This window comes from Ipomoea triloba, chromosome 9 (assembly GCF_003576645.1).
Source record: "Ipomoea triloba cultivar NCNSP0323 chromosome 9, ASM357664v1".
NCBI lineage: Eukaryota > Viridiplantae > Streptophyta > Magnoliopsida > Solanales > Convolvulaceae > Ipomoea > Ipomoea triloba.
The window spans coordinates 27303874-27323882 of record NC_044924.1 but is presented as its reverse complement, the minus strand read 5'-3'; the positions used below and the strand labels follow the sequence as shown (position 1 = coordinate 27323882).

At 31.1% G+C, this 20009-nt stretch overlaps 1 protein-coding gene across 1 annotated transcript; it reads left to right on the top strand.

Moving 5' to 3' along the window:
* The first annotated feature begins 4739 nt into the window (after positions 1-4739).
* On the top strand, positions 4740-7466 carry LOC116028956. Its single transcript, XM_031270813.1, has 5 exons — positions 4740-4958; positions 5804-5932; positions 6030-6151; positions 6526-6619; positions 7238-7466. The coding sequence occupies exons 2-5, from the start codon at positions 5904-5906 to the stop codon at positions 7320-7322; spliced, it is 330 nt and encodes a 109-aa protein (XP_031126673.1). The 5' UTR covers positions 4740-4958; positions 5804-5903; the 3' UTR covers positions 7323-7466.
* Positions 7467-20009: the final 12543 nt, after the last annotated feature.

Sequence of the window (20009 nt, the reverse complement as noted above, 5' to 3'; positions counted from 1 at the left end):
TGTTGATAAAATCAAACTCAGCATAATGTGTTGCATACTTGCATTATTTTTGCAATGTATATCTTACTGCTTATACTCATACTGAAATCCATACTGTGTTGCATACTTACATTATGATAATATTTGTATAGTAATACATTTTCAAAACCAGATAATATAGTAAAATAAAAAATTACATAATTTATAATATTTAAATAAGCAAAGAGATAAGTAAAAAAACTTTTAAACTTGGTAATATTTATATAAATTTGAATTTTTTTTTTATAATTGATGAGGATACTGCAAACATAGGTTTTTTTTGGCCTATTATTTATTCCTATAAGAATACAAATTGACATAAATATTACGTATTAAAGTTCTAACACATTTAAAAAAGAAAACAAGAATATATAAAACTGACTCAAAAAAATGAATAGGAATTCCAATAAAAATTTCAATTAGGTTTATTCCCTATTTCATTTTATTAAATGTACAAATATGTCTAAATTTAACGGGATAACACTATAATTTTAAAAAATATTATCTTATGGACTGATTACTGGCAATGTTTATACTTAATCAATGACTTTAATGTTCAAATTTTAACATTAAAAAGAAAAAAAAATTACAAGAGAATTGCAGTGATGCTCAGACAGTAAAGACTCAAATTTGCTATAAGATATTTCATAAAAAAAATAGCACAATAAAATCAGATTTCAAAAAAAAAAATATGAATGTGATCTTTATATTGCATTCCCAATACAAAAAAGTTGCACCTACCTAGGTATATACTACATAGGCAGTGTTAATGATACTAATAGGCTATACTATGGCTGTTTAAAAGAGATACATACTGTTTCAGCCATGATCTTTAGGCCATTTAGTATTCTAAAACTGTTAGGCCATTTTTGTGTACTCCAAGCCATTAAAACCTACCCCTTTCATGTGTTTTTATCCCTTGTATTCTCGTTGTGCCTTTTATTTTGTTTAATAAGTGTTAAACACTTAATCCATTCTTTGTGAATTTTTCTTGTGTAACCCTAATCATCAAAATTCTTAACCCTTAGCCAAATATGTTTCCCACCACCTTTGAGAGAATGTAACATTTATTCTTTGATATTTTGTTAGAAGAGATTTCTATGGAGCTTGTATTTTGAAAGCAATATTTTTTAAAAAATGTCTAAGTGTGGGGGTCTTGATCGTTTATTGTAAATACTTAATTAATTTGTTAGTTATGAATCTTTAAAAAAAAACAAACAAAATAAAAAAAGAAAAAAAATCTAAGAATTAAAGTTGCAGTTGTTTCTTTTATCTATTTTGTAAAGTTTGTACTTGACTTCCATTTTTTCTTTAGGATTGCTTTGTTTTTGGATTGTAATTTGTTCCTGGAATCATAGTTACAAATCTCTTCGAGTTTAAAAGGTGAATAAATGTGAACTTCTCTCATTTGTTTAATTTCCATACCCCTTCTTTGTTAGATTTAACCTTTAGCTTCGCTATAAGTTTAATAAAGACCTACTAGATCTTAGCATGCAAATTTTAGGTCTTTATTAGGAGGACTATGAAGGGCAATCATATATAATGTTTTTCTTAATGCTAAGTTTTGCATAAACATAACTAAGTAAGTGCACACACTAGATTTGTCCCTAAGTAATAATTTTGGTGCTTGAATATTAGCTTGTGAATGGATCTTGTGAGGAAAATTGAGATAATTCTTGGAGTATGTTCCTTTGTGGCAAGTTTTTTTGTGGTATGACATGTGGTACAAGAGATAGTATAAGAAACTTATGCCTATTTTTAGTTTAATAATCTATTTTGCTTGAGGACAAGCAAGAGCTTAAGTATGGGGGAGTTTGATACACTCTCATTTGTGCATACTTTACTTGGGCATTAAATTGTTATCTCCGATACTTATTTCCTTGTTTTCTTATTTAAACATGATCTAATTCTTGATTTGAATGTATTTATTATGTTTATTAATGCATTAAAACCATTTGAGAGAAAATGTCAAAGCAAGGGAACCATTGGAATGTGCTAGGAGTAAACAAGGATCAACTTTGGCTTATTGCAGGCCCTCGATGCATCGAGAGCTTCCAGTGAGCAATGTTTTGGGTTACTATTTATTCTCGACGCATTGAGAATCCAACCTGCGCGAGATTTCAGCTTTGTAATTTTCCAATTTCGCACTTGTATTGGCTCCCACTATAAAATGCTCCGTTTCTCTCAAACCCTAGAGAAGGGTTGCTGATTTGAAAGAAAAAGAGCAAGGAAAAGAAGCTTTCATCTTCTCAAAAAGCTCAAAAGGGAGAAATCATTACATCTTTGAGAAGAAAAATTATAGCAAATCTTTGAAAAAAGACTGGAGGATCAAAATCTACCAAAGAGATGAAAGAAAAGAGCTTGGAAGACACATTTGGGAAAATCTCTCCCTCTCTTCTCTACTTTAGGCGTTTATTGTATCATCCTTGAGATCATTGTTGTTGAGACTATGTTAGCCATGGTTGGCTAAACTTTTCTTTGTGATTTTTGGGTATAAAAGTGTTTAAAAACGTATGTGCCTTGTTCTTAATTTTCCTTAATGAAATATATATTTGAGTTTTATATCTTGAGTTGCAAATGTGTTTTATCTTATTGATGCTTGTAATTAAAGGGATAAATTACTTGTTTCGTTATTAAATTTGTGTCTTGATGGGAGTTAAAACCATAAATTAGAGTATCTATAGTTGCGCTTAACTATTAAACCTTTGGTGAGGGCATATTAGTTAAGAAATTTTATCTAGATTGCTTGTTTTTGAATAATTATTGTGATTATCTAATGGGAGTGAATATGTTTTACTTGTCTTGTTGCGGGTTGGAATTATGGGAGTTATTCTTTCCCTATAGAATGCAATCTTCCATGCTCAATTTATCCAAATTAATTGTTTCACTTTAAGTTGGCACTATGTGATTAAGCACTTTAACTCCAAAAATCCCGCTCATTACTTTCTTGAATTCTTAAAATTTGCTTGCCTTATTTTATTTTATTTATTTTTTACATATTTTTAACAAATTACCCATTGTTAATTAGAAATAACTTCTCAGGAATATATTAGTAGCTAGTGTTTAATACCCACTTCCCTGTGGATCGATAGCACTAAAATATTCCGAGTATTTGTTTATCGTTTTGTACGACAACTATTTACCAATTAGGCTAATATGTAATAAAAATAAAATTTTAAAAAATATGAATTATAATATATAAAATTTTAAAAAAATAAAATTTATTAATTTAAATATTTTTATAAATTAAAGTAAGACATGTAGGATTAACATTTTAAAAACGAAATGCACAACCTACATTTTAATATTAACTAACACGACACCAATTATTATAATATGGACCAGGATTTACAGGGTACTATGAATCCTAGTATATATGTTTGTATTTTATGTTGTGAGTTTTTTGTCTTGTGTTATGCAACTATTTACCATCAATTAGTCTTATGTTATTAATTTTTGTGTCTTATGTTGTGAAATTTTGTATCTATGAAAACAAATATTATACCTAAATTAGATTTGAAAAATAATTAATATATAACATGTTTATGCATCTTATATTGTGGTTTTTTTTTTTTTGTGTCTTATGTTATAAAATTCTATATTTTACAAATATGAATTATATAACTCGTTATTTTGATCCAGAATTTATAATGCTATGTGGACCTTGATGCATGATATAAATTGCAACATGACACAACCACATTCTATTAAGGGAAAATGACACTTTTCCCCCTTAAATTATAGGCATATAGCATCCCCCCCCCCCCCACGCTATTCATGTATCTATATTTGCCCCTCAATTATTTTAAAAGTAGCGATTTTTCCCCTTTGATGTTAAATAGACATTTTTACGCTTAAAATATTTATTTTATATATTTTTCTTCTCTAACAGATTATTAATTGTATGTAGGGATGACAATGGTTCGCTTTGAACCGAACCGGACATATAGCAACTAAATTGAAACAGTAGGAATGGTTCTTATTATAATTCAAAACTAGAAAAAAATAATTGTTGAATTTAGACTATTTTAAAATAGAAAATAGAATTTACCAAAATAAATAATTAAAATTTGTAAACTGGAATCAAAATAATTGTGAACCGGAACCGAACAAATTTATAATTTACCAACGGTGTTTACAAATCTACTCGGTTTCGGTTCGCATTTATTTTCTCGGTTTGAACTGCTGGTCCAAAATTTATTTATTCATTTATTTTTGTAAATTTTATTTTCTATTTTTAAAAAAGTCTAAATTCAACAATTATTTTATTTTATTTTTTCCGATTTTGAATCGTAACAAGAACCATCCTTACTATTTAGTTCGGTTTCTAAAGTGTCTGGTTCAGTTCAAATTAAAGTGTAGTGATTTATACATATAAGCAATAATTTGTTGAAGAATAAAAAATAAATAAAATAATTATTTTAATTGTAAAAATGTTCATTTAACATCAAAGAGAAAAATATTATCATTTTAAAATAATTAAGTGGACAAATATGTTTTCAAAAAAAAAAAGTAGACAAATATAAATACATGAATAACAAAAAGTATTATAAACCTATAATTCAAAAAAAAAAAGTGTCATTTTCTCTACTATTAATATGGGCCGATACGACACGACCCAACCTTTACTTTAACCAATCATTATTGCATGGACCATAGTCCACACAGCTGGTCCATGCAATAATTTGCCTACTTTAACACCACTAACGTAGTATTCCCAACCCTTTTTCTTTTCAACGCCGCATTCTTGGTTTCTCACTTTCTTATATAAATGGGAGATTTTAGACTTTTGATCTGAAACACATTGCATACATTCCACTCAATGGAGTATTCTGATTATACTCGATCTGTCCAGCGTTTTTGTGGTTCAGATTTCGAGATCCTCAGCGCTTTTGGAATATCAGTTCATGGGGATGTGTGGTATAGGAAAATTAATCTTGGTATGTTTTCTTTACTTGATTGTGGCTCTATTTAGATCATTTATGTGTTGATTGTAGCTCTTATTTGCCTGTGTTGTCTTCCTTTATCACAGATTTCAGTAGTTGGTTAAATATATATGTTTATCGTTTGTGTTGCTTTTGAAATTGGAGAAAGCCCAAGGTGCCTTAAATCTCTCTTCCTCCATCTCAACATAAAATTAATAATTAATTTGAACTTCTTATGCTTATTGAAATCAATTCTTTCATGGAATGAAAGTGGTTGTATTTAGATTATTTATGTGTTGATTGTAGCTCTTGTTTGCATGTATGTGCTCTCTATCTCATTACAAATTTCAGCAGTTTTTATGGTGTGTTCAATTACCCGTAACCGGTGGTTCATTCCATCCCTTTGTTATGAGAGGACCAAGCTGTAAAAACTACAGATGAATATTATCCAACTGCAAATCAAGCTTAACTATGTTTTATAACATCCAAATCACATCAAACTGAATGGGACTTTATATGGAATGGAAATCACAGTATTTATATTAGATAACTTATGTGTTGATTATAGCTCATGTTTGCCGGTGTTTTCCTCTCTAATGCAAATTTCAGTAGTTGATAATACATATGCTATTGATAATAATTAGGCTTATATTCTGTATATTTTTGTGTATTTTTCTGAAACTTTATGTGTATTCTAGTATTACATTCTAAGCATTATTGATTTCAATACCATACCTCATGCTACATATTACTACTACTTACACTTATATTGTGTGTATTATTTTAAATGTTTATGTATATTCTATTATATGATTCTGTACACTATGCATCCTAATAAATAGTTTTGTGTATCTACTCAGCATTAGATGATATGATATCCAAGATGTCCAGGTCCAAGTTAGGACAAAACCGGGGACAAATGTTTCAGCTAGAGAAAGAATCATTTTAGACTATGCATTCATGAGCTGTGGTGATGAATATTCACCAGAGTAAGTAAATTCCATTTCCATACCTCTTACTAGACAGGAATGATATTACTTAACATATTATTTCTTTATCATTAATCTATTTTTTTCTTTCTTGTAGTGATATGCTTTGTGCAGGATACAATTTGTTGGCATACAGGGAAGATTTCATCACGTTGGTATCGGGTTATGTATCTACAAACATTGTCCAGATTTGGTGCCAAAGAATGATGATATTTGTAGGTAAACATGTTACTCTAAACTTTTTTTTTTCTTTATTCATACCAGTGCACTCTATAACAAAAAACAAATATAGACAAAGCCCCAAAGCCCCAATTTTGATGAAGAGTAGAATTGTTGCCTCAAAGGCCGTTTTTAATGAATTCTGTCAAGCTCTTGATTATAAGCTGGAATCAATTTCTATTGGTATAAGTGATGCCAAACTTGTAAGTACAAAATAACTGTACCGTAATTATGTAAATTCTATATGTTATTCATTTGAATTGTGCATATAACACAGAGTGTTTTATTTTTTGTGATTACTCATAACAAATCTTCTTCAGTATCTTCCAACATCAACATTTCTTCTTGATGTGCTTCAATTTCATGAATTCAAGACTTCAAGTCATTGACAACAAGGCTCATTCCTGAAGGTGTTAAACATAAGGACAAGTATGGGGAATCAAGTATGGGGAATGTACAGATAAACTAGTAAGAAATCATACCTAATTTTGTCTATTCCTTCAGTAGATTATGTGTATTTCTGTATATAATTTTGTACATGTTTTTAAGAATATTTTGTATCAACATACTAATTACACACAACTATATCTATATTCTACAGTTGGCCGCCTTTACTAAGTACCTCTAGCAAAAGAAAAATTCACTTGCCAAGAAGATGAAAACTATGAAAGTGGAATATATCACTGGTACAAAGAAACACATAAGTTACACCCATATAAGTGTTTTTGCTACACCCTTAGGGGTGTAGCCTATAGGGGTGATTGCAAAAACCTGTTTAGTGGATTCCTTTTTTTTTTAATTAATTAGAATAACATTTTTTAATATATATATATATATATATATATATATATATATATATATAGAACTTATGTATTATAGAGTACTGTGAGGTCTATTTTTATACGTTTGATTGGAATTTTCAATGGTCAAGATTAAATAGATTTTTTGTTTTATTTTAGGTAATACCGTGCAAGGTTTTGAGGTTTTAGTAGGATTGGGGATGTTTTAATTATGGTAGCTGATTTGTAGGGTGTTTTGATTTACTATTCATGCACGTTAGAGATTCCTTATACCATCCTTTTGCAGTTTTCGAACCAACCGGCGTCGCTTGTGTTTCCTGGAGGCTTTGTGTGTTCCAGGCGGTGGAGTATTCTGCGTTGGTGAGAAGTGAGCAGCGGGCAACGACCGGTTTTCGAACCAAGTTTGGTATGCCAAAGCAGTTTCGGTTTGGTGAGCAGCGAGGAGATGTCTGACGTTAGTGGTGTCCGTCGGCGCACGCAGAGTTCCGGCGACGAGAGGCCTACAACGAGTAGAGGTAGGGTTTTTGTTTTTAGTTTTCGCTTTTCATGCACTTCGGTGTTGTTTTTTTATTTTGGGTTATATGAACTGGCGTTTTATTGGTGTTATCTTCCTTCATTGCGTATGATAACTAGGGTTTCGCCATGCATGTGTTGTGTGGGATTTTTTTTGGGTGGTGGCGGTCTACTATGCTTTCGTTTTTTTTTTTTTTAAATGTGTGAGGTTTTTTTCCTTTTTTATGTAGTGTTGTTTGAGTTGGAGTTTTATTTTGATAGGGTTTTTGGGATATAGGTTGCCGTGGGTGTGGGTTTTTTCCTTTGTTTTTGTTTTTTTTTTTTATTATTATTTTTTATTTTTTTTATTTTTTGGCGTTTTTTTTTTTTTTTTTAGAAATTGTATTCTGTTGTTGTTGGGATTTCGTTTGCAGATTCATGAATAATTTAGTTATGTTGGTTTGGGGAAAAATTTGTGTGGTGAAAAATTTTGTTTATTTTTATTTCAATAAATAAAGTTGAAAATTGTTGTTTTTATGGTAGATTGATGTTTTTGTTCACTGTTGTGTGCTTAGGATGTTTAATTGTGTGCCAAGGTTAGGAAAATTGTGTGCTTAGTATATTTTTTTTCGGTGGTGGGTAAAAAAAAAATTGGCAGTTTTGGTACTTTGGTTTTATTTTTATTTTTACAAATTTGTTGACAATGCTGGCAGTTTGGTTTCTTGGTTCTAATTTTTGTTGTTGTTTTTTATTTAAATTATATTTAATTTTGGCAGTGTGTCAGTTTTTTAATTTTTTTTAGTGTGTTTAATTTTTGTAATTGTTTTGGTTTTTTGGGTTTGGCAGTTTGGTTAGTTGGTTTTTATTTTTGAGGTTTTTTTTTTTCTTTACATTGCAATGTTAGCAGATGTGGGAATCATGTTAGGTTGTTTTTGCTCTGAATTTTGTGCGCCAACAAATAACAATTGTGTGCCAAGAAGATTAAAATTTGGACAATGCTATGTTGAGTAGATATGTTGTTTGTGGTGAGAACAAATTAAATTAAATTAAATTTTTTTATTTGTTTATTTGTTTTCAATTTTTTTAGGTGAAGATGGTGGATATGATAGATTCAATTCTTTGTTCAGAATACTTGTGTGACGGGGTGAAACAATTGTGTTTGACTATTTAGTATTTATTGTGTGCCTTAGGATTTTCTTTTTATTCTGGTTTTTTGTTTTCTATAATTTTAGGCAGTTTGCTAGTTAGGTTTAGGTGTTGGAATTTGTCCATTTGTTTTTTTTTTATAAATATTTTTTAGCACAAGAATGTGGATATGATGGATTGGTTTCTTTGTTCAGAAAACTTTTGTGCCGTGGATCAGCAATTATGTGACTATTTACTATCTATTGTTTGCCTTGTGTGAATATTGTGCTTCATGATTTACTACATATTTATGCGAATAATTACCATGATTTTTGTAATTTTTGAGTACATATTTGCGTTTAATACTTAGTTTTGATTTCCTTGTATTTTTTTAGTGTTTTTAATCAATTTGGAATTTTGTTTCCTTTTTTTTTTGTTTGTATACTATTAGACAGTTTGCTAGTTTGGTTAGGGTGTTTTAATTTCTATATTTGTTTATTTGTTTTCAATTTTTTTAGTTGAAGATTGTGGATATGATAGATTCGGTTCTTTGTTCATATTACTTGTGTGACGGGGTGCAGCAATTGTGTTTGACTATTTAGTATTTATTGTGTGCCTTAGAATTTCCGGTTTGTTATGTGTTTTTTTTTTTTTTGTTTCTATAGTTGTAGGCAGTTTGCTTGTTCAGTCTAGGTGTTGGAATTTGTCCATTTGTTTATTTTTTTTTATACTTTTTTAGCAGAAGAATGTGGATATGATGGATTGGTTTCTTTGTTCAGAAAACTTGTGTGCCGTGGAGCAGCACTTATGTGTGACTATTTACTATTTATTGTTTGCCTTATGATTTACAACTTTTATTTTGTGTCGTATGACTTACAAAACAGTTATTCAACTTTCTAGTGAGTTCAATTTTACTTTTTTTTTTTAGAAGTATTTTCATTTACCTAAACATTAGACTGTTAGCTTTGAATTAATTATTTTTGACATAAAGAATTAATTATTTGGTTAATTTTGACTGTTAGCTATATTAAGTATTTATATTGCTTTTTTTTTTTTCCTTTATTATTTGACACACATGGGTGCCGCATGTCTTTCCCTTGTGTGACTAGGGTCGATTTAGTGTTTTAGCAATGTTCCATGGTGTGGTCTGGGGTGTGTTTGTGGTTTTGTTCTATTCTTGGGTTTAGCTTTCTGCGTGCAATGTGTGCCATGTTGTTTTAACGGTGTTCCATATTTGTTATAATGTGTTCTGCTAATCATTTTTGTGTGGTTGTTGTTGTCAGCAAAAAGGCATCGGGGGCACCTTTAGTGGGGTGTTTGTCTCAGCTTGAGAACGCTGATGATGATTCCCGTGATCCTTCGCCTGATGCTCTGGATGTTGGGTTAATTGCAGAACAGCTAGCACCATTTCCTACTTTTACAGTTCGGGTTTCATATGCCTATTTGGTAGATGCGTTGGAGGATCTCACCTCACGTTAGAGGAAGGATATTATTGCACTTGGGTTTGGTAGTCTCCTTGATTTGAAGTTTAAGAGGTTGCCTACTAGGTTGGGTTGTTGGTTATTGTTAGCAAATTTTGATCCTACTAATATGTGTGTTAATCTTGGGGAGGGTGATGTCTCCTCAATCACTGAAGAAGACGTTAGCTCGATTATAGGGTTCTCGCGAGGCGATGGTGTTATAATTAGGTGGGATCGGCATGCAAAGAGTAAGCCATTGAATGTTTGGCGTAACAAGTTTGACAAGACTCGTTATGATGTCAAACCATCTGAGGTTCAACCTTAATTCGGACTGATATTGAGTGTGGCGAGGGGTTCCTACGGCATTTCATGATGTTAATGATTTCGACTTTGATTTCCTGCATGGGTACTGGATACTACAATCAGAGTGTGTAACATCACCTAGATGATGTTGAGACTATTCTGCATTTGAATTGGTGTAGGTTTCTACTTGAGGTGTTGGTTTCTAGGTTTATACTTGAGGAGCTGGTTTCTATGGTTTCTATGCATGCCCGCTGTGGCAGGCGGGGTCTAATCCCCAATTTACGGATTTTCATTCAAAAAGTAGTAACAAAAAAGAAACCATGAATGAAAATGCGTAAATCGGGAATTAGACCCTGCCCGCCACAACGCATGCGTAGAAACCAGCTCCTCAAGTATAAACCTACACCAGTTCAAATGCGGAATAGTCTCAACATCATCTAGGTGATGGAACACACTTTGATTGCAGTATCCAATACCCATGCAGGAAATAAAAGTCGAAATCATCAACATCATGAAATGTCATTGGAACCACTCGCCACACTCAAGATCAGTCCGAATAAAGGTTGAAACCTCAGATGGTTTGACATCATAACGAGTCTTGTCAAACTTGTTATGCCTAGCATTCAATAGCCCGCCTAGCATTCAATAGCTTACTCTTTGCATGCTGATCCTGCCTAATTATAACACCATCGCCGCGCGGGAACCCCATAATTGAACTAACGTCTTCCTCAGTGATTGGCAAGACCACACCCTCCCCAAGATTAACACACATATTAGTAGGATCAAAATTTAATTACAATGAAAACTTATACTGTATTTAATTACAGACTTATTATCCAAATAGATTAAAAATACTATGTAATCAAAACTAAGTATTAAACACAAATATAGTGTTAATCCCCAAGAAAAATGAACCTGAGAGCATGGGCGACCTTAGACCCATTGCTTTATGCAACATTCTCTATAAACTCCTCTAAAAAATCTTAGCTAACCGTATCAAGCCCCTTCTTCTTAGCATTGTGTCAGATTCTCAATCAGCTTTTGTGCCTGGCCGTTTGATTACCGATAATATTATGATTGCATATGAAATAAATCACTACCTCAAAAGGAAGAGACAGCGTAATGAGGGATATGTTGGAGTTAAATTGGACATGAGCAAAGCTTTTGATAGAGTTAATTGGGACTTCTTTATGTTCGTAATTGCTAAAATGGGCTTCTCCAATCACATTGTTTCCCTAATCTGAGAAATGGTTTCAACCGTCAATTATACAAGACTACTCGAGGGTAGACCAATTGGTTCCATCCAACAAAGAAGAGGTCTAAGGCAAGGTGACCCTATGTCCCCATATTTCTTCATTCTTAATCTTGAGGTTTTCTACCAATTGCTTCAAAAGTGTCAAAGAGAAGGTACAATACACGGAATTGCTATTGCCAGGGGTGCCCCAATAATCACAAATCTCTTCTTCGCTAATGATTGCTACATTTTTTGTAAAGCCACCACTACTGAGGCCAACACTCTAAAGAATGCCATTGAATCTTTTACTCTTGCCTCGAGTCAAACAGTTAACTATGTCAAGTCTGCTCTCACCTTTAGCAAGAACACGAATGAGCCTTCAAGACAGAACTTTTGTAACACCATTGGTATTCGTGAAAGAAATCTTAATGGAAACTACCTAGGCTTACCCTCTCTGGTTGGAAGAAACAAACGTGAAATTCTTGGCTTTATTAAAGATAAAGTGGTTGGGAGAAGCTGGACCCACAGATTCCTTTCCAGAGCTGGTAGAGAAGTTCTTCTGAAAAACGTTGTCCAAGCCATTCCAACTTTTGCTATGAGCGTCTTCTTACTCCCAATAAATTTGAGTACCGAAGTTGAAAGGATTATGAATAACTTCTGGTGGGGTTGTGAAGGAGAGAGATCTAGGGGAATCAGATGGAAAAGTTGGGACAGACTTTGTGTTCCTAAGCGCTAGGGAGGCATAGGTTTCAGGAGAATCCGAGAATTTAACATTGCCATGTTAGGCAAACAAGCTTGGCGTCTTGTCGATCATCCCGATTCTTTGGTTGCCAGAACCTACAAAGCTAAATATTATGCAAATAGTAACTACCTGGAGGCTCATATTGGTAACAACCCTTCCTTTATTTGGAGAAGTATTCTCGAAGCACATACAATTCTCAAAAGATGCTGCAGATAGAGAGTAGGTAATGGGGAGTCCATTAATGCATGGTGTGATCCCTGGCTTCCCAACACCAACTGTGCTTATGTCCAAACACCAAATTCCTCCCAGGCCGACAATCTTAAGGTGGCAGATCTTATTATCCAAAACCCCTTATCATGGAATGAATCACTCTTAAATTCTCTCTTTAACCATGATGACAAAAATATGATCAAAAGCATTCCTCTCTCTGCCACAAGGCCAAATGATAAAATTATATGGACTGATATAAATGTCACTTTTTTAGCATAAGATGTGTCAAATATGCCATCGAACTTTACCTGAAAAATCAATTAGGCCCTTAAGGTTTTTAAAGTTGCAATTAGATACATAAACATGTCAATTTAGTTCATCAAGGCGTAGTTACCTGTTAGTGACCTGTAATACCAGGTAAATGTAAATGTTACTTTTTTAGCATAAAATGCGTCAAATAGGACATCGAACTTTATCTGAAAAATCAATTAGGCCCTTAAACTTTTTAAAGTTACAATTAGGTACATAAACATGTTAATTTAGTTTATAAGACATAATTACCTGTTAGTGACCTGTAATACCAGTTAAATTTAAATGTCACTTTTTTTTCCATAAAATGTGACAAATAAGCATCAATTAGGCTCTCAAACTTTTTAAAGTTGCAATTAGGTATATAAACATGTCAAATAAGCATCAATTAGGCTCTCAAACGTATAAATACATAATTACCTGTTAGTGACCTGTAATACCAAGTAAAATTAAATGTTCCTTTTTTTGCATAAAATGTGTCAAATAGGCATCAATTAGGCTCTCAAACAATTTAAAGTTTCAATTTGGTACATAAACATTCCAATTTAGTTCATCAATGGATAATTGCCTGCTAGTGACCTTTAATAACAGGTAAATGTAAATGTCACTTTTTTAGCATAAAATGTGTGTACTAGGCCATCAAACTGTACTTGAAAAATCAATTAGGCCCTCAAACATTTTAAAGTCGCAATTAGGTACATAAACATATCAATTTAGTTCATCAAGGCGTAATTACCTGTTAGTGACATTTATATTTACCTGAAAAATCAATTAGGCCCATATAATTTTTAAAGTTGCAATTAGATACATAAACATTTCAATTTAGTTCATCAATGCGTAATTACCTACTAGTAACCTGTAATACCAGGTAAGTTTAAATGTCACTTTTTTTTTGCATAAAATGTGTCAAATAGACATCAATTAGGCTGTCAATCTATTTAAAATTGTAATTTGATACATAAACATTCCAATTTAGATCATCAATGCATAATTACCTGTTAGTGACCTTTAATAACATGTAAATGTAAATGTCAATTTTTTAGCATAAAATGTGTGTAATAGGCCATCCAACTGTACCTGAAAATCAATTAGGCCCTCAAACATTTTAAAGTCGCAATTAGGTGCATAAACATATGAATTTAGTTCATCAAGGCGTAATTACCTCTTAGTGACCTGTAATACCAGGTAAATTTAAATGTCACTTTTTTTTTTTTGCATAAAATGTGTCAAATAGACCATCGAACTTTATCTGAAAAATCAATTAGGCTCACAAACATTTTAAACTTGCAATTAGGTACATAAACATGTCAATTTAGCTTATAAGGTGTAATTACATGTTAGTGACCTGTAATATTAGGTAAATTTAAATGCCACTGTTTTTTATTGCATAAAGTGTGTCAAATCGGTATCAATTAGGCTCTCAAACTATTTAAAGTTGCAATTCGGTACATATACATGCCAATTTATTTAATCAAAGCATAATTACCTGTTATTAACATGTAATAACAGGTAGATAGAAATGTCACTTTTTTAGCATAGAATGTATCAAATAGGCCATCGAAATTTACCTGAAAAATCAATTAGGCCCATATAATTTTTAAAGTTGCAATTAGATACATAAACATTTCAATTTAGTTCATCAAGGCGTAATTACCTACTAGTAACCTGTAATACCAGGTAAGTTTAAATGTCACTTTTTTTTGCATAAAATGTGTTAAATAGACATCAATTAGGCTGTCAAACTATTTAAAATTTCAATTTGATACATAAACATTCCAATTTAGATCATCAATGCATAATTACCTGTTAGTGACCTTTAATAACATGTAAATGTAAATGTCAATTTTTTAGCATAAAATGTGTCAAATAGACCATCAAACTTTATCTGAAAAATCAATCAGGCCCTCAATCCTTTTAAAGTTGGAATTAGGTACATAAACATGTCAATTTAGCTTATAAGGTGTAATTACGTGTTAGTGACCTGTAATACCAGGTAAGTTTAAATGTCACTTTTTTTGCATAAAATGGGTCAAATAAGCATCAATTAGGCTCTCAAACGATTTAGAGTTGCAATTTGGTACATAAACATTCCAATTTAGATCATCAATGCATAATTACCTGTTAGTAACATGTAGTAACAGAAAAATATAAATGTCACTTTTTTAGCATAAGATGTGTCAAATATGCCATCGAACTTGACCTGAAAAATCAATTAGGCTCACAAACATTTTAAACTTGCAATTAGGTACATAAACGTGTCAATTTAGTTTATAAGGTGTAATTACGTGTTAGTGACCTGTAATACCAGGTAAGTTTAAATGTCACTTTTTTTGCATAAAATGGGTCAAATAAGCATCAATTAGGCTCTCAAACGATTTAGAGTTGCAATTTGGTACATAAACATTCCAATTTAGATCATCAATGCATAATTACCTGTTAGTAACATGTAGTAACAGAAAAATATAAATGTCACTTTTTTAGCATAAGATGTGTCAAATATGCCATCGAACTTGACCTGAAAAATCAATTAGGCTCACAAACATTTTAAACTTGCAATTAGGTACATAAACGTGTCAATTTAGTTTATAAGGTGTAATTACGTGTTAGTGACCTGTAATACCAGGTAAGTTTAAATGTCACTTTTTTTGCATAAAATGGGTCAAATAAGCATCAATTAGGCTCTCAAACGATTTAGAGTTGCAATTTGGTACATAAACATTCCAATTTAGATCATCAATGCATAATTACCTGTTAGTAACATGTAGTAACAGAAAAATATAAATGTCACTTTTTTAGCATAAGATGTGTCAAATATGCCATCGAACTTGACCTGAAAAATCAATTAGGCTCACAAACATTTTAAACTTGCAATTAGGTACATAAACGTGTCAATTTAGTTTATAAGGTGTAATTACGTGTTAGTGACCTGTAATACCAGGTAAGTTTAAATGTCACTTTTTTTGCATAAAATGGGTCAAATAAGCATCAATTAGGCTCTCAAACGATTTAGAGTTGCAATTTGGTACATAAACATTCCAATTTAGATCATCAATGCATAATTACCTGTTAGTAACATGTAGTAACAGAAAAATATAAATGTCACTTTTTTAGCATAAGATGTGTCAAATATGCCATCGAACTTGACCTGAAAAATCAATTAGGCTCACAAACATTTTAAACTTGCAATTAGGTACATAAACGTGTCAATTTAGTTTATAAGGTGTAATTACGTGTTAGTGACCTGTAATACCAGGTAAGTTTAAATGTCACTTTTTTTGCATAAAATGGGTCAAATAAGCATCAATTAGGCTCTCAAACGATTTAGAGTTGCAATTTGGTACATAAACATTCCAATTTAGATCATCAATGCATAATTACCTGTTAGTAACATGTAGTAACAGAAAAATATAAATGTCACTTTTTTAGCATAAGATGTGTCAAATATGCCATCGAACTTGACCTGAAAAATCAATTAGGCTCACAAACATTTTAAACTTGCAATTAGGTACATAAACGTGTCAATTTAGTTTATAAGGTGTAATTACGTGTTAGTGACCTGTAATACCAGGTAAGTTTAAATGTCACTTTTTTTGCATAAAATGGGTCAAATAAGCATCAATTAGGCTCTCAAACGATTTAGAGTTGCAATTTGGTACATAAACATTCCAATTTAGATCATCAATGCATAATTACCTGTTAGTAACATGTAGTAACAGAAAAATATAAATGTCACTTTTTTAGCATAAGATGTGTCAAATATGCCATCGAACTTGACCTGAAAAATCAATTAGGCTCACAAACATTTTAAACTTGCAATTAGGTACATAAACGTGTCAATTTAGTTTATAAGGTGTAATTACCTGTTAGTGAACTGTAATACCAGGTAAATTTAAATGTCACTTTTTTTTTTTTTTTGCATAAAATGTGTCAAATAAGCATCAATTAGGCTCTCAAACTAATTAGAGTTGCAATTCGGTACATAACCATGCCGACTTATTTAATAAAAGCATAATTACATGTTAGTAACCTGTAATAACAGGTAAATACAAATGTCACTTGTTTTTTTTTTGACAAATACAAATGTCACTTTTTTAGCATAAAATGTGTCAAATAAGCATCAATTAGGCTCTCAAACTAATTAGAGTTGCAATTCGGTACATAACCATGCCGACTTATTTAATAAAAGCATAATTACATGTTAGTAACCTGTAATAACAGGTAAATACAAATGTCACTTGTTTTTTTTTGACAAATACAAATGTCACTTTTTTACCATAAAATGTGTCAAATAGGCCATTGAAATTACCTGAAAAATCAATTAGGCCTTAAAGTTTTTAAAGTTGCAATTAGATACATAAACATGTCAATTTAGTTCATCAAGGCGTAATTACTTGTTAGTGACCTGTAATACCAGGTAAATGTAAATGTCACTTTTTTTTTGCATAAATTTTCTCAAATAGCCAATCGAACTTTATTTGAAAAATCAATTAGGCACTCAAACCTTTTAAAATTGCAATTAGGTACATAAACATGTCAATTTAGTTTATAACACATAAGTACCTGTTAGTGACCTGTAATATCAGGTAAATTTAAATGTCATTTTTTTTTGGAATAAAGTGTGTCAAATAAGTATCAATTAGGCTCTCAAACAATTTAGAGTTGCAATTTGGTACATAAACATTCCAATTTAGTTTATCAAGTCATAATTACCTATTAGTAACCTGTAATAACAGGTAAATGTAAATGTCACTTTGTTAGCATAAAATGTGTGTAATAAGCCACAAAACAGTACCTGAAAAATCAATTAGGCACTCAAACATTTTAAAGTCGCAATTAGGTATATAAACATATCAATTTAGTTCATCAAGGCGTAATTACCTGTTAGTGACCTGTAATACCAGGTAAATTTAAATGTCACTTTTTTTGCATAAAATGTGTCAAATAGACCATCAAACTTTATCTGAAAAATCAATTAGGCCCTCAAACCTTTTACAGTCGCAATTAGGTACATAAACATATTCATTTAGTTCATCAATGCGTAATTACCTGTTAGTGACCTGTAATATCATGTAAATTAAAATGTCACTTTTTTTGCATAAAATGTGTCAAATAGACCATCGAACTTTATCCGAAAAAATCAATTATGTCCTCAAACCTTTTAAAGTTGCAATTAGGTACATAAACGTGTCAATTTAGTTTATAAGGTGTAATTACCTGTTAGTGAACTGTAATACCAGGTAAATTTAAATGTCACTTTTTTTTTTGTTGCATAAAATGTGTCAAATAAGCATCAATTAGGCTCTCAAACTAATTAGAGTTGCAATTCGGTACATAACCATGCCGACTTATTTAATAAAAACATAATTACATGTTAGTAACCTGTAATAACAGGTAAATACAAATGTCACTTGTTTTTTTTTTGACAAATACAAATGTCACTTTTTTAGCATAAAATGTGTCAAATAGGCCATTGAAATTACCTGAAAAATCAATTAGGCCTTAAAGTTTTTAAAGTTGCAATTAGATATATAAACATGTCAATTTAGTTCATCAAGGCGTAATTACTTGTTAGTGACCTGTAATACCAGGTAAATGTAAATGTCACTTTTTTTTTTGCATAAATTTTCTCAAATAGCCAATCGAACTTTATTTGAAAAATCAATTAGGCACTCAAACCTTTTAAAATTGCAATTAGGTACATAAACATGTCAATTTAGTTTATAACACATAAGTACCTGTTAGTGACCTGTAATATCAGGTAAATTTAAATGTCATTTTTTTTTGGAATAAAGTGTGTCAAATAAGTATCAATTAGGCTCTCAAACAATTTAGAGTTGCAATTCGGTACATAAACATTCCAATTTAGTTTATCAGGTCATAATTACCTATTAGTAACCTGTAATAACAGGTAAATGTAAATGTCACTTTGTTAGCATAAAATGTGGGTAATAAGCCACAAAACAGTACCTGAAAAATCAATTAGGCACTCAAACATTTTAAAGTCGCAATTAGGTACATAAACATATCAATTTAGTTTATCAAGGCGTAATTACCTGTTAGTGACCTGTAATACCAGGTAAATTTAAATGTCACTTTTTTTTCTTAAAATGTGTCAAATAGACCATCAAACTTTATTTGAAAAATCAATTAGGCCCTCAAACCTTTTAAAGTTGCAATTAGATACACAAACATGTCAATTTAGTTTATGAGGTGTAATTACGTGTTAGTGACTTGTAACACAAAGTAATTTAAAGGTCACTTTTTTTGCATAAAATGTGTCAAATAGGCATCAATTAGGCTCTCTAACTATTTAAAGTTGCAATTCGGTACATAAACATGCCAATTTAGTTCATCAAGGCATAATTACCTATTAGTAACCTGTAATAACAGGTAAATGTAAATGTCATTTTTTTTATCATAAAATGTGTGTAATAAGCCATCAAACTGTACCTGAAAAATCAATTAGGCACTCAAACTTTTTAAAGTCGCAATTCGGTACATAAAATATGCCAATTTATTTAATCAAAGCATAATTACCTGTTAGTAACCTCTAATAACAGGTAAATGTAAGTGTCACATGTTTTTTTTGACAAATATAAATGTCACTTTTTAGCATAAAATTTGTCAAATAGACCATCGAAATTTACCTGAAAAACCAATTAGGCCCTTAAAGTTTTTAAAGTTGCAATTAGATATATAAACATGTCAATTTAGTTCATCAAGGTGTAATTACCTGTTAGTGACCTGTAATACCAGGTAAATGTAAATGTTACTATTTTAGCATAAAATGTGACAAATAGGACGTCGAACTTTACCTGAGAAAATCAACTAGACCCTCAAACCTTTTAAAATTGCAATTAGGTACATAAACATGTCAATTTAGTTTATAAGGAATAATTAGCTGTTAGTGACCTGTAATACCAGGTAAATTTAAATATCACTTTTTGTTTGCATAAAATGTGTCAAATAGGTATCAATTAGGCTCTCAAACAATTTAAAGTTGAAATTTGGTACATAAACATTCCAATTTAGTTTATCATGGCATAATTACCTGTTAGTAACCTCTAAAAACAGGTAAATGTAAATGTCACTTTGTTAGCATAAAATGTGTGTAATAAGCCATCAAACTGTACCGGAAAAATCAATTAGGCCCTCAAACATTTTAAAGTCGCAATTAGGTACA

Excerpts from the sequence above, each read along its gene's own strand:
- LOC116028956 (XM_031270813.1), top strand. The coding sequence starts at position 5,904 with ATGAGCTGTGGTGATGAATATTCACCAGA. Across the intron at positions 6,152-6,525 it reads AAGAATGATGATATTTGTAG|ACTTCAAGTCATTGACAACA; the intron begins GTAAACATGTTA and ends CATGAATTCAAG. Across the intron at positions 6,620-7,237 it reads GGGAATGTACAGATAAACTA|TTTTCGAACCAACCGGCGTC; the intron begins GTAAGAAATCAT and ends ATCCTTTTGCAG.